The sequence below is a fragment of the Drosophila erecta genome, unplaced genomic scaffold (assembly GCF_003286155.1).
Source record: "Drosophila erecta strain 14021-0224.00,06,07 unplaced genomic scaffold, DereRS2 tig00000055-arrow-pilon, whole genome shotgun sequence".
In the NCBI taxonomy this organism is placed as follows: domain Eukaryota; kingdom Metazoa; phylum Arthropoda; class Insecta; order Diptera; family Drosophilidae; genus Drosophila; species Drosophila erecta.
Genome location: NW_020825200.1, coordinates 12,740,250 through 12,754,878, shown reverse-complemented (window position 1 = coordinate 12,754,878; position 14,629 = coordinate 12,740,250). Strand labels below are relative to the sequence as shown.

Sequence of the window (14,629 nt, the reverse complement as noted above, 5' to 3'; positions counted from 1 at the left end):
TTACGTTGTAGTTGCCACTTTTGCTGACTGCCATTCGAAAATTTAGCTAAATCAAGCTGAGTGCAGCGACACTGAGAGAAACTCGACCTATTTGTAAGGTATATAAGGTAAGGTGGCACAAATCTTACGTTTTCAAACTTTAAAGAAGGTATGTACTAAATCAATGCAGACTAAAAATATATCACATTAATCGAATTGCTTTAAATTCCAATTTAAAGGGATTTTGGTAATGCGAATTTCTGAATCTTTTCGAATGTCACTTTTGATTTTTGCTTTAAAAAAATTCGCTACTAAGAATTATTAAAATTGCTGCATATTGTATTACATTTGAAATAGCATACAAAGTCTGCACGGTTTAATCTTAACTTTTTCGCTTCTCCATTCTCATTGATTACTGCCGCACAAAAAAGAAAGTGGGGCAAAAATGGAATCCTAACTAAAAGAACAGGAGAAAGAAGAATGGATAAAATGGGTAAAAGGGACGGACAGCAAAAACTCAAACCATTGGCAAATATCTTTTTACGATGCGGATTTTAATCAAAGTTTTTGCATCCGCAGTACGTTTAATTTTTTGCCCAACATGGTATTAAACTGAATAAACATTTTGAAATAATTGCAAGCATCATGTTATGGTGAACTTATTGGGCGACCCTCCCACAATCCATTATCGCCAATTGATTAATTTAAAATTGCTTTTTCAGGCATTTAAGTAGGAAACTAATAGTGTGTGTAATTAATTAATTGCCATTTCATTGAGGTCATTTTACATCATGCAAAATACAAATGTAAAGGTAACTTTTGAATGGATTTGTATGTTTGCTGTTTTTTCCTTGTTATATACGAGGTTTGCTTTACTATTAATTTAAAAAGGAACATAAAGAAAGCATGTCCTAGTAAGTTAGAATACCTAATGTACCTTAGAAATACATGCATGTGCAATTTGATATAGCCCGATTAATCTTTTATTTCATAAGGAACGGATCTTATTAACCTCGAAAGGAATCCTATAACTTCAGAATCAACCCACGAACTTCTTTTGCCAGTGTAACCCCACCCGCTCTGTAGCTCTGTTTCGCTCCGTCTCGCTCCCGCACATCGATTGGCGAAAGCTCCGCTCGCACTCGATATCAGCTCACAACTTCGCTTGCAAGCTCGCCGCGGAAAGCTCGCGATCGCACGGGTCGAAATCGAAATCGAATCGCGGCAGAGAGCTTTTCGAAGTGCGAGCGTCGACGTTTTATTTCTGCGGCTCAGTCGGTTTTAGTTCGTTCTGTTGGAGAAAAGCAGCAATCACACGTTCGCAAGGTGAACGCGAAGACACAGCAAAGTAAGCCCCCCTCCCACCAGCACACACACCCACCCACCCAAAGCAAATAAGTAAAGATAAATAATGGTTGCAAAACGGTTCTGGGCGATCTAAACAATTAGCAAAAGAAAGCGGCATTGAAATCCGTCTTGAATTCGCCCCGAAAAAGTGACGAAGCAGCGATCAAAGCGCAGAGCGAAAACACGCACACAGACTGCAAGTGTGTTAGATAATGAGTGCAGCACAAGTCCACACTTAAGTAAGATAATCCCAGAAAAAGCCGAATATCAATTAGTTCTCGAGGCAGCTTGAAAAAGTGCGGTATGAAAACGTGAAAATTTGCGCGTGGAAAATTATTTTGCCTTGTCAGCTGACCCCCTTCCCCGTGCTCGCTCCATCTCTGTCGCACCGCGGGTCTTGTGATCGCCGCCTCTCTGGCGCTCGCTTGCTCTCCCGTTTCGAAACTCCAAACAGAAGTGGAAGTTTTTCGTGCTCCGATAATGAAAATCCAATATGGAGAACGAGCGAGTTGAAAAGGCGGCACCAAGATTTTTACCATTTCCCTTACCCACTTTTTTTTCATTTGTCAGCTGACGGCAATGACAGTAGTCTTGTGATCAACGTCAAAAGCAATTGTCAAATATTCGAACTCGAATGGAGAGCGAGAGAGCCAGAGCGGAGAGTTTCTCTCCCACTCCACCTCTCTTGTTTTTCTTTGCTGATAAATATGAAAACCCGCATATTTTGAAAAACAAGCGTTTCAGTTACATTTCTCCGTTGAATTTGCCAACCCGTGCGTGTGTTTTCACAGCTATTAATTTATTTATTTTGCGATTAGTTAGACAAATTGCCCTTTTCGAACTTTCAAAGCTCCGTCACGTGAAACGAAAGCTCTGCTTTTCAAGTTTTACGCAGCATAATCTAAGAGGGGGAGTTAAAAAAAAATAATTAAATCAATCGAAACAGTAGCTGCCCACCTACCACTTTATAACCTATAATCGGAAAATCAGGAGCTGTGGACTCTCCAAAAACTTAACCTGTAAATGGAGCTGATCCACCTGTCCCTTGTCAGCTGACAGAGGGCCAAGCCAGAAATTAGCGATAAGAATATATTCACCTTTATCTTTGCCCTTTTCCAGCCAGCACTTTACCATTTTCCTCCCCATTTTCCCTCCATTGCAGGCGTTAAAACAGAATAAAGCAAAATGTCCAACCTTAAGCGTTTCGATGATGAGGAGCGTGAGTCCAAGTATGGACGTGTCTTCGCTGTCTCCGGTCCTGGTAAGCACCTAACCATACTGATTAACCATAACTCATGCTATCCGAAAGTTGATGCAAGTTCTACACGTGAACTGGAAGCCTTAATTCTGCGGATAATTTACAATTTACACTTCTGTGCTTAATAATGGCGTCTTTGGAAATGTGTCCAACTATTAATTATTGGCTTTATTTTTCAAAATTAAATAATGTTTCAATGAATTTTAAGTTTTTCTTACAATTTTGTTATATAACTACATTTTGTTTATAAGAATCCAATATCATTAATAGTAAAAAGGCCGACCAAGGCCGAAATAGGTTCCATCTTCGCTGGTTGAGTTATGAATACTTGATGAGAATCATGTAGTCATCAATGTAACCCGACTAACCGCTTTATTCCAGTCGTCACTGCCGAGGCCATGTCTGGATCTGCTATGTACGAGTTGGTCCGCGTCGGCTACTACGAGCTGGTGGGCGAGATCATCCGTCTGGAGGGCGACATGGCCACCATCCAGGTGTACGAGGAGACCTCCGGCGTGACTGTCGGCGATCCGGTGCTGCGTACCGGCAAGCCCCTCTCCGTGGAGCTGGGACCCGGCATCATGGGCAGCATCTTTGACGGTATCCAGCGTCCCCTGAAGGACATTAACGAGCTGACCGAGTCCATCTACATCCCCAAGGGTGTGAACGTGCCCAGTTTGTCGCGCGTGGCCAGCTGGGAGTTCAACCCCCTGAACGTCAAGGTCGGCTCCCACATCACCGGAGGTGACCTGTACGGTCTGGTGCATGAGAACACCCTGGTCAAGCACAAGATGATTGTGAACCCCCGCGCCAAGGGAACAGTGCGATACATCGCCCCCTCCGGCAACTACAAGGTCGACGATGTTGTCCTGGAGACGGAGTTCGATGGAGAGATCACCAAGCACACCATGTTGCAGGTGTGGCCAGTGCGTCAGCCACGTCCCGTGACCGAGAAGCTGCCCGCCAACCACCCCCTGCTCACCGGACAGCGTGTCCTCGACTCGCTCTTCCCCTGTGTCCAGGGTGGTACCACCGCCATTCCCGGAGCCTTCGGTTGCGGCAAGACTGTGATCTCGCAGGTGAGAGGCGTCACCTGAATTGAGAGTTTAAGAAGCGATGCCCCGTGCATCCTCCATACACTCAAGTGTCATAAAAATATAATCCCTGACGAATCCTTTATTTGCCCGCAGGCCCTGTCCAAGTACTCCAACTCCGATGTGATTATCTACGTCGGTTGCGGTGAGCGTGGTAACGAGATGTCTGAGGTACTGCGTGACTTCCCCGAGCTGTCCGTGGAGATCGACGGTGTGACCGAGTCCATCATGAAGCGTACTGCCCTGGTGGCCAACACCTCCAACATGCCTGTGGCTGCTCGTGAGGCCTCCATTTACACTGGTATTACCTTGTCCGAGTACTTCCGTGATATGGGTTACAACGTGTCCATGATGGCTGATTCCACCTCCCGTTGGGCTGAGGCTCTTCGTGAGATTTCTGGCCGTCTGGCTGAGATGCCTGCCGATTCCGGCTACCCAGCCTACTTGGGAGCTCGTCTGGCCTCCTTCTACGAGCGTGCCGGTCGCGTTAAGTGCTTGGGTAACCCCGAGCGCGAGGGATCCGTGTCCATTGTCGGAGCTGTGTCTCCTCCTGGTGGTGACTTCTCCGATCCCGTGACATCCGCCACTCTGGGTATCGTACAGGTGTTCTGGGGTCTCGACAAGAAGCTGGCCCAGCGCAAGCACTTCCCCTCGATCAACTGGCTGATTTCGTACTCCAAGTACATGCGTGCCCTGGATGACTTCTATGACAAGAACTTCCCCGAGTTCGTGCCACTGCGTACCAAGGTCAAGGAGATCCTGCAGGAGGAAGAGGATCTGTCTGAGATCGTGCAACTTGTCGGCAAGGCCTCTCTGGCCGAGACCGACAAGATCACGCTGGAGGTGGCCAAGCTGCTGAAGGACGATTTCCTGCAGCAGAACTCCTACTCCTCGTACGATCGCTTCTGCCCCTTCTACAAGACCGTGGGCATGCTGAGGAACATCATCGACTTCTACGACATGGCCCGTCACTCCGTGGAGTCGACGGCCCAGTCCGAGAACAAGATCACCTGGAACGTGATTCGTGAGGCTATGGGCAACATTATGTACCAGCTGTCGTCCATGAAGTTCAAGGTGGGTCAACAGATACAGATGTGATTATTTCGTTGAGACTGTGTAACCACATTTTCCAATCAATTTCAGGACCCTGTTAAGGATGGTGAGGCCAAGATCAAGGCTGACTTCGAGCAGCTGCACGAGGACCTGCAGCAGGCCTTCAGGAATCTGGAGGACTAGATACCGCGTTGGCCCTACTTTTACACTCTAATCTTATATTTGTTATATAGTTAACGTTTAAAAATGAAAGCAGTCAAAAACCACCCGAAAAGCCTAATCAAACACCAGCAATTCCGTGCTGCATTCGATGAAAAACAAAAGTCCAACAAATACCACAACTTCTTGGTGCCTGCGAGAGATGTAAACATTCCGGCCTGCGGTTAATGCTTCCCCTAACCACGCCCCCTCCGCCCCCTGAAGGGCAGCTCAAGGCAACAACAACTACAACGTCCTGCTATGTACTTCCATTTACAACAACAACAAAACACACTTGAATAAAAGTACACGGACACTGGCGCACACACACAACACATACATAAAAGACACAAATACAAATGCATGCATAAATAGTATTATTGTTTAATGAATGGAAATTCTTGTTTATTTGTGAAAAAGTCATGTTTTCTCCCTGTTTGTTTGTTAAATTTATGTAAATATTTAAAGTATGAAATATTAAATGTACGAATAAAGTGCAACAACAAATACATTTAATGTAATTGAAAGTGCATTTCACTGGCAGCAAAAATGGATTTTAAATGTGTCACCTCGATAAAGAGATAATAATTTTGTAACTTAAAATATTTCCTTTTTTCATCATGAACTTAATTTCTAAATTCATTTAAGAACAATGTAGAAAAGCAAAACACTGAAAATATAGAAAAGAATAGTCTAAAATCCTATATCATTAACAGTCATCATCTTAGTCTTTCCATACACTTCTGCCCCTTTGGTTGTTTGACAATATAAGCACAAATTTTAACAAGTGGAACAATTGTATATTTTTACACGAAATGGATAAGAAGTCTTGGGTTGCGCCGATTACCTCCTTCACTAGCACTGATGCCAGTCACGAGGACTCCACACCCCGCACCTCGGAACCCTCTAACCAAAATGCGCAGCAGGCTAGGAAGTGCACCTGTACGGACTGCAAGTGCCAACGTCCTGACCGTAAAGTAAAACCGGCACCCCCTGCCACCCAAAATCGCAAGCCTGTAGCCGAGGCGGAGAGCCCACCCCATAAGGTCGATGAGGAAGGCGGTTCGGCGAGGGAGTCTGACCAGTCGCAAAAGAACATTCAAATCGCAACGGATCCCGTGTTGAATGAGGACTCGCATTTTGGGGTCGAGGAGGTGGTAGAAACGCACAAATATTCATCGGATGAGGAGGAGGAGGAGCCGCAAAGGGGTCGCATTTTCGGAGTTTCGGGTCCTGTGGTGAATGCCGAGGAGATGGCCGGGGCAGCCATGTACGAGCTGGTGCGCGTGGGACACTCCCAGCTTGTTGGTGAGATCATTCGCCTGGAGGGCGACATGGCCACCATCCAAGTGTACGAGGATACTTCGGGTGTGAGTGTGGGCGATCCTGTCTACCAGACGGGCAAACCGCTCTCCGTGGAGTTGGGGCCCGGCATCATGGGCAGCATCTTCGATGGTATCCAGCGTCCCCTGAGATCGATCAGTGAACTGACCAACTCCATATACGTGCCCAAGGGCATCGATACGCCCTCCCTGCCCAGGAACATTGCTTACGAATTCACACCCGGAAAATTGAAGATCGATGCTCTGGTCACCGGCGGGGATATCTACGGATCTGTTTTCGAGAACAGCATGATGCACGATCACCGCCTGATGCTGCCGCCCCGCTGCAAGGGCCGCATCAAGTGGTTGGCCCCGCCCGGAAACTACTGCGTGGACGAGGTGATCGTGGAGACGGAGTTCAACGACGAGATCAGCAAGCATACCATGCTCCAGGTGTGGCCGGTACGCAAGTGTCGTCCGGTGGAGGATAAGCTGCCCAGCACTTCCCCTCTCCTCACTGGCCAGCGCGTTCTGGACGCCTTCTTTCCATGTGTCCAGGGCGGAACCACCGCCATTCCGGGAGCGTTTGGGTGTGGCAAGACCGTCATCTCACAGGTGAGATGCTACTTTTGTGCTTGGCGTTTTCCTGCTCAATTTTGTTCCTTTTTAATTTAAAACTGCTTTTTTAGAGCCTGATTGCCTAATAATTAAATAGTTAATATATTAAATAAGTAAAATTAGTTTCTGGTAGAGAAATATTCTATTCAACTTATTCCCTAGGCCCTGTCCAAGTACTCAAATTCCGATGTCATCATCTACGTGGGCTGCGGCGAACGCGGCAACGAGATGTCTGAGGTTCTGCGGGACTTTCCACAGCTTGAGGTGGAGGTCAACGGCACCATGGAGTCGATTATGAAGCGCACTGCTCTGGTGGCCAACACCTCCAACATGCCGGTGGCTGCACGAGAAGCCTCCATCTACACGGGCATCACCCTCTCGGAATACTTTCGCGACATGGGCTTCCATGTGTCCATGATGGCGGACTCCACATCTCGGTGGGCGGAGGCACTGCGAGAGATCTCCGGACGTCTGGCCGAGATGCCTGCCGATGCTGGCTATCCGGCTTACCTGGGAGCCCGCCTGGCCTCCTTCTACGAGAGAGCCGGACTGGTGACGTGCCTGGGCAGTCCCGAACGTGAGGGTTCCGTGTCCATTGTGGGAGCTGTGTCGCCTCCTGGTGGCGACTTCTCCGATCCCGTAACATCCGCTACCCTGAGCATCGTTCAGGTCTTCTGGGGTCTGGACAAGAAGCTGGCTCAAAGGAAGCACTTTCCATCGGTGAACTGGCTGCAATCCTACTCCAAGTACATGCGCACTCTGGACACTTACTACGAGGAATCCAATCCGGAGTTCACCCAACTGCGAGCCAAGGCCAAGAAGGTGCTGCAGGAGGAGGATGACCTGGCGGAAATCGTCCAACTGGTGGGCAAGTCCTCGTTGAACGAGGAGGACAAGATTACACTCGAGGTGGCCAAGATGCTGAAGGACGACTTCCTGCAGCAAAACTCCTACAGTCAGTACGATGCCTTCTGTCCCTTTTACAAGACCGTTGGCATGCTGAAGAACATGATGGTCTTTTACGATGCGGCGATCCTGTCGGTGCAGAATACGGCGGAAAATGAGGCCCGGGTAACCTGGGGATTAATCCGGACAAAAGCCGCTCAAATTCTGTACGAGCTCTCCACCATGAAGTTCCTTGACCCCAAGTTGGGCGAAGCATTTCTCATGGAGAGCATGAACAAGCTGCATGACAGTATCCTTATAACTTTCCGGGAGATAGAGGAGAATGCAGAGGACTACTGAAGTTGTAAGGTGATTAGTACCGACTAAATCAAAAATTACATGTATTGAGGTATTTTACAAATTGTTAGTAAATAATTAATTGCCTGTCTTAGAATTTGTATAAACAATGAAATATTTATACCCGTTACTCGTAGAGTAAAACAGTATACTAGATTTGTTGAAAAATATGTAACAGGCAGAAGGAAGCGTTTCCGACCATATAAAGTATGTATATATATTATATTCTTGATCAGGATCCGGCTATTGAACTGGCCATGTCCGTCTTTTCGTTCGTCTATCCGCATTTTTATTCTCAATTTTTACCGATATTCCAGAATATTATGAAATTGTAGAAACTCAAAAAAATTGGGAAATGTCCCAAGGCTGAAGTTCTAAACTCAATTACTCAACTTATCTCAACCGGATTTTGAAGTGGAATACCTCTAAATGTTTCTGGAGCAATTCTCTAAAAATCTGCATTCAAATTTAAAAAATTATTTTTTTTTAATTTTTTTGTAATTTTTCTGATGTTATAAAGTTGCAGAAATTCAGAAATGTCGAAAGACTGAAGTTCTAAAGTCCATAACTCAGCCTCTCTTAATCGGATTTTGAAGTGGCATACCTCTAAATGTTTCTGGAGCAATTCTCTAAATATCTGCATTCAAATTTAAAAAATTATTTTTTTTTAATATTTTTGTGATTTTTCTGATGTTATAATTATGTAAAAATTCAGAAATGTCCAAAGACTGAAGTTCTAAGGTCGATAACTCAGCCTCTCTTAATCGGATTTTGAAGTGGCATACCTCTAAATGTTTCTGGAGCAATTCTCTAACAATCTGCATTCAAATTTAAAAAATTATTTTTTTTTAATATTTTTGTCATTTTTCTGATGTTATAATTATGTACAAATTCAGAAATGTCCAAAGAATGAAGTTCTAAAGTCCATAACTCAGCCTCTCTTAATCGGATTTTGAAGTGGCATACCTCTAAATGTTTCTGGAGCAATTCTCTAACAATCTGCATTCAAATTTAAAAAATTATTTTTTTTTAATATTTTTGTGATTTTTCTGATGTTATAATTATGTAAAAATTCAGAAATGTCCCAAGTCTGAAGTTCTAAACTCCATAACTCAACCTCCCTTAATCGGATTTTGAAGTGGCATACCTCTAAATATTTCTGGAGCAATTCTCTAACAATCTGCATTCAAATTTAAAAAAATATTTTTTTTTAATATTTTTGTGATTTTTCTGATGTTATAATTATGTAAAAATTCAGAAATGTCCAAAGGCTGAAGTTCAAAACTCAATTACTCAACTTATCTCAACCGGATTTTGAAGTGGCATACCTCTAAATGTTTCTGGAGCAATTCTCTAAAAATCTGCATTCAAATTTAAAAAAATATTTTTTTTTAATATTTTTGTGATTTTTCTGATGTTATAATTATGTAAAAATTCAGAAATGTCCAAAGACTAAAGTTCTAAGGTCCATAACTCAGCCTCTCTTCATCGGATTTTGAAGTGGCATACCTCTAAATGTTTCTGGAGCAATTCTCTAACAATCTGCATTCAAATTTAAAAAATTATTTTTTTTTAATATTTTTGTGATTTTTCTGATGTTGTAATTATGTAAAAATTCAGAAATGTCCAAAGACTGAAGTTCTAAGGTCCATAACTCAACCTCTCTTAATCGGATTTTGAAGTGGCATACCTCTAAATATTTCTGGAGCAATTCTCTAACAATCTGCATTCAAATTTAAAAAAATATTTTTTTTTAATATTTTTGTGATTTTTCTGATGTTATAATTATGTAAAAATTCAGAAATGTCCAAAGGCTGAAGTTCAAAACTCAATTACTCAACTTATCTCAACCGGATTTTGAAGTGGCATACCTCTAAATGTTTCTGGAGCAATTCTCTAACAATCTGCATTCAAATTTAAAAAATTATTTTTTTTTAATATTTTTGTGATTTTTCTGATGTTGTAATTATGTAAAAATTCAGAAATGTCCAAAGACTGAAGTTCTAAGGTCCATAACTCAACCTCTCTTAATCGGATTTTGAAGTGGCATACCTCTAAATGTTTCTGGAGCAATTCTCTAACAATCTGCATTCAAATTTAAAAAATTATTTTTTTTTAATATTTTTGTGATTTTTTTGATGTTGTAATTATGTAAAAATTCAGAAATGTCCAAGGACTGAAGTTCTAAGGTCCATAACTCAGCCTCTCTTAATCGGATTTTGAAGTGGCATACCTCTAAATGTTTCTGGAGCAATTCTCTAACAATCTGCATTCAAATTTAAAAAATTATTTTTTTTTAATATTTTTGTGATTTTTCTGATGTTATAATTATGTAAAAATTCAGAAATGTCCAAGGACTGAAGTTCTAAGGTCCATAACTCAGCCTCCCTTAATCGGATTTTGAAGGGGAATACCTCTAAATGTTTCTGGAGCAATTCTCTAAAAATCTGCATTCAAATTTAAAAAATTATTTTTAAATTTGAATTTAAATTGATATTACAAACTGTTTAATAAAACTATGATTTCATTGAATTATAAGAGAAAAGAAACCATTAGATGATTATAATCAAAATAGTACTTACGTTTGCAAGCAGGGGAAACCCACTTTGAACCGAACCGCCAACGAACAGCGATTATCGAGTAGTAATTGCACCCAACTTATCGCAATCATTTTCCAGTCGGTGAAAAGTCATTTACCCGCCAACGCGTTTTGCTCATTAGAAGCCATAATGGTGCATCGTCTGCCTGCTCTGAAATGTTCAACCCAGCTTCCCTGCGGACGCCAGCCGCAGTTAATCCTTTGCCGAGCATCGGTGGGAACCCAAAGGAGATTATAAAAAATTTGGTTGATTTATAGGAAAAGTTTGTAAATGCGCCAAAAGCAGCCACGCCCCGACAAAACGGGAAAACGGACCGAATTTCCCAGCTCACACCTCTGGCAGCCGCAATCGGCAATCGGAAAAGCAAACGTCAAGGCCCTGTGAAGGGCTTTTTTCCACAGCAAGGGAGCGAGAGATCGATTTCGATTCAATTAGTGGAAATTAAATGTAAGTATATATGTACAAGTCGCCACCACGCTCGCTGCAACGCCCCCCACCCCTGCTCCTTGCCCACCGCCCCTTGCCGCCCACCCGATGGATTGCGATGATTACATTTCCGCAGCCCGCCTGCTCCCGCCCCCAGGCTCCCAATCCTCCAGCACGCCCACTATGGCAAACCAAGTCAGCCATAAAATGAGCGCCCAGCAAAAGAAGCAAGCCAAAAAATCAGAATCAGTTCAATTGCAAATTGAAAATCCCCCTACAACTTCCGTTTCCGCTATGCGAGGGGCCCTCACTGAGAGAAAAAGCGAGTGCACTCGAAAAAAGTGGGTAGCATGACAATTGGTGAACTAATTCGTTTCTATGAAACTTGTAAGAAAAAGTCTTGAAATGTTAAAGACAGCGTGTTTAAAGTTATTGAATAGTTTGTTGGATCGGACTAACTAACTCTTATTTTGGAAACATTTTCGGTAAGCATTTTAAAATGTTAATTAATTGTAATAAATTCATAAGGAAATATAAGATAGTGGGCATTATTTTAATTTTAATCAGATATGCGAATACTCAAACGTATATAAGCTTATATTTTTCATTCCAAAACCGATATAATTTTCAAATGGGGTACCACATCTATGTAAATTAAATGGGAATACACTTTTCGAACTGTGTGTGCTTCTTACCGATGTATGCATGTGTGCGCGTGTGTGTGTGCGAGAGAGAGTGCGGAAGAGTGCAAGTGTATGTGTGGGAGTCTGGCTGCCATGACAAACGTGGCGTATGAGCAATGCGCGCTAATTGGCTGCCATTCGATGCTCGCTCCGTTCCGTTCCGTTCCGTTTCGTTGGCATTGCTCTGGATCTCAGAGCAGGCGAGAATCCTTGCTCCACATCCAGACATCCTGCCTTCTGCCCCCATGGAGTCCCTGAACCATTTGCGAGCTGAAAGCTGCTTGGGCTCAGCTTGGGATTGCGTTGCTGATGGCGGAGTTTCAGAAGGACTGGGGGTCCTGGGGACTTATTGCATAATTTGAAGGGGTTAAGCCATTGAGCTTTAATGCAAAATTTCAATTGAACGTCAAACAGTCAATTTTGCTTTAGCGGCGATAATCGTAAAAGGATAATGGCGCTAAGAGCGCATAAAAAGGCAGCAGTCAGCCGGCAAGGACTTCTGAAAGCCCCCCACCCCCTTGCCATCGCTTGGTGTGAGTGTGCGAGTGTGTGGTTGTGCTGGTGCGCTGTGTGTGTGTGGGTGAGTGTCTTTTTTCCTCTCCGTCTGCTGCTGCTGCTTGGCCTAAGTGTGCACTCAATTAAAGGATTTCTTTTCGGGACAGAGGCTAACGGCCACACAATATTGGAATGGTTAGATAAGCCTTGCGCCACTCGTTACCCTTTGCCAGATACTTGCCCTTCTCGACATTTTTAAGCCGATCTGTGCCGTATCAGACTGGCAAATGCAAAACACAAGCAGGCTTGGAAATTCGAGTAAATGCCAAATTCGAGACTGGGCAAATACAAAACACAAGCAGGCTTGCAAGTTCGAGTAAATGCCAAAAATAAGAACGTCTAAATATAGGCTTATTCGATGCCACTGTGTAATTTGAGCTCGGAACGCCAAAAATGAATATTGCATTAACATTTAAGATTTATGATTTATGCCTAAAATATGTAATCTTATCTCTTAAACGTACGAGTGTAAATAGAATATTGTATATCAATTAATTGATTTATCGCAATTATCTATAAACCGAGCATTTATATGACCTTAATTGGACACAGTCTTTTCGCTTTATTAATAGATACGATAATAGATAATAGTAGATGACGTTGCAATTCCGATTAAAATGGCTTACGTAGCTAATCTAATCAAAGCTCTTTATACTTATTAGCCGAAGTAAACAAGGTAGATCCAATGGGCTTTTAACAGATTATACACTTCTCGATAATCTCAATTTACATGTTCACTGAACAATTAAAATTCAGAAAAATACGTTGACTTAGACATTCACCTCAACGCAGGAGCGTTCAGCTCCTGGGACTTTTTTCTGATATCCTATCTGTTAATTTAAGGTCTCAGCACCCAATCCTTAACCCATGCCCCCAACTCACCGCAATCGCTGACAAGTTTAACCCGAATGGGAAGCGTGTGCCGAGGCCAAGGACATGTTTCACTGCTGGTTATTGTTGTTTCTGGTTGTTGTTCCTTGGCCGCAGGGCCAAAAGGATATCATAAGCACATAAGATGATGAAGTTGGAAATGCTGTGGAAACCCCAGGCTGAGACGAAAGGCAGGGCGCAACAAGGACATGAACAAATGGCAAAAAAGGGGGCGTGGGAACACGGATGAGGGCAACTTAATTTGCAACTTATACGCAAAATCCTTTTGATTTTGTTATGTCGCTGCTTAAAGGTCTTCAGTGTCCCCTGGTATATCCTTTTTCTCCGTTGCTGTGTGTGTGTGTATGAGTCTAACCGGCTAGCCTGCAGTTATTTACCAAACTTAAGGGTACACCCTTTTCGCCTTGTTTTCCATGAATTTCCACGTTCTTTTCGGTTGTTCTTCGGTTTCGGCTTGGCCAAGTTTTCAGTTTCGGTGGAAAAAAGGTCCGCTGATCATTGTCCTTTTTGGCCCTAACCATTCATACACACACACACACATATAGGCGAAGACATATCGGGCTACTGTTTAAGGGAATTTAAATTAAGCCTATGCAAATTCGCCTCAGGATGCTTTTCTTTCCTCAGCGCCTGTTTTTCTTGATTTTTAAGGGAGATTGAACCACCAACTGCTGGCTGTATTAACGCCGCATTATGGCTGCAGTCACGCCCTTTTTTGGACACGCCCATTTCTTACAGTTAACCAAATCATAAGATTGTAAAAATATGAAATGAGGTTTTATATCAAACATGTATATATACAAAATGCAATGAGAGAAAGGTATTTTATAAATATGGACAGTTAATAAGCACTAACCAAAACTCTAAGAGCAATGTATTAAATACAAAAAAAGAACTTAACCTTTGAAACCATTTTCCGTTTGAGTGTTAAAAGTTTGTCAATTCTCCGTTAACCATGACCAGTTTATTGGGTTTCCACTGTGCACACATGAATCAGCGCCTTAATGTATGCTCTGAAAAATGCTATGAAAAAGTTTTTGCCATAAAAATTTGCTCGCATCTTGGAGCGCCACATGGAGGTGCCCAGTGGAAGGGAAACGGAAATGGAGAGGGGAGGGGGCAGGGACTGGGACTGGGGAAAGTCCTCTGCCACTTGCTGCGGCGTGTCGCCTGTCACACAACAACTGCCCTATCACTCACTTTCCCCACTTTCCCTCACCGCTGCTCCGCAGATAATGAAATTGTTGCGAGCGCAGAGAGAAAAAGAAACTTTTCGCTATGTTCTGTGTTCATCAGGCGAAGGCAGGCAAACATTTTAAATACAAAAGGATATGCGTGGGCCAGGACGAGGAGTCCTTTTACA

The 14,629-nt window shown here is 43.1% G+C and overlaps 2 protein-coding genes across 2 annotated transcripts; both read left to right on the top strand.

The window, feature by feature from the left end:
* Positions 1-1,209: 1,209 nt before the first annotated feature.
* LOC6541190 (V-type proton ATPase catalytic subunit A) lies at positions 1,210-5,633 on the top strand. The gene is made up of 5 exons (XM_001969660.3): positions 1,210-1,327; positions 2,489-2,587; positions 2,966-3,663; positions 3,775-4,752; positions 4,822-5,633. The coding sequence occupies exons 2-5, from the start codon at positions 2,512-2,514 to the stop codon at positions 4,912-4,914; spliced, it is 1,845 nt and encodes a 614-aa protein (XP_001969696.1). The 5' UTR covers positions 1,210-1,327; positions 2,489-2,511; the 3' UTR covers positions 4,915-5,633.
* A 90-nt stretch (positions 5,634-5,723) lies between these two features.
* Positions 5,724-8,232, top strand: LOC6542277 (V-type proton ATPase catalytic subunit A). Its single transcript, XM_001969659.2, has 2 exons — positions 5,724-6,866; positions 7,032-8,232. The coding sequence occupies exons 1-2, from the start codon at positions 5,745-5,747 to the stop codon at positions 8,112-8,114; spliced, it is 2,205 nt and encodes a 734-aa protein (XP_001969695.1). The 5' UTR covers positions 5,724-5,744; the 3' UTR covers positions 8,115-8,232.
* Positions 8,233-14,629: the final 6,397 nt, after the last annotated feature.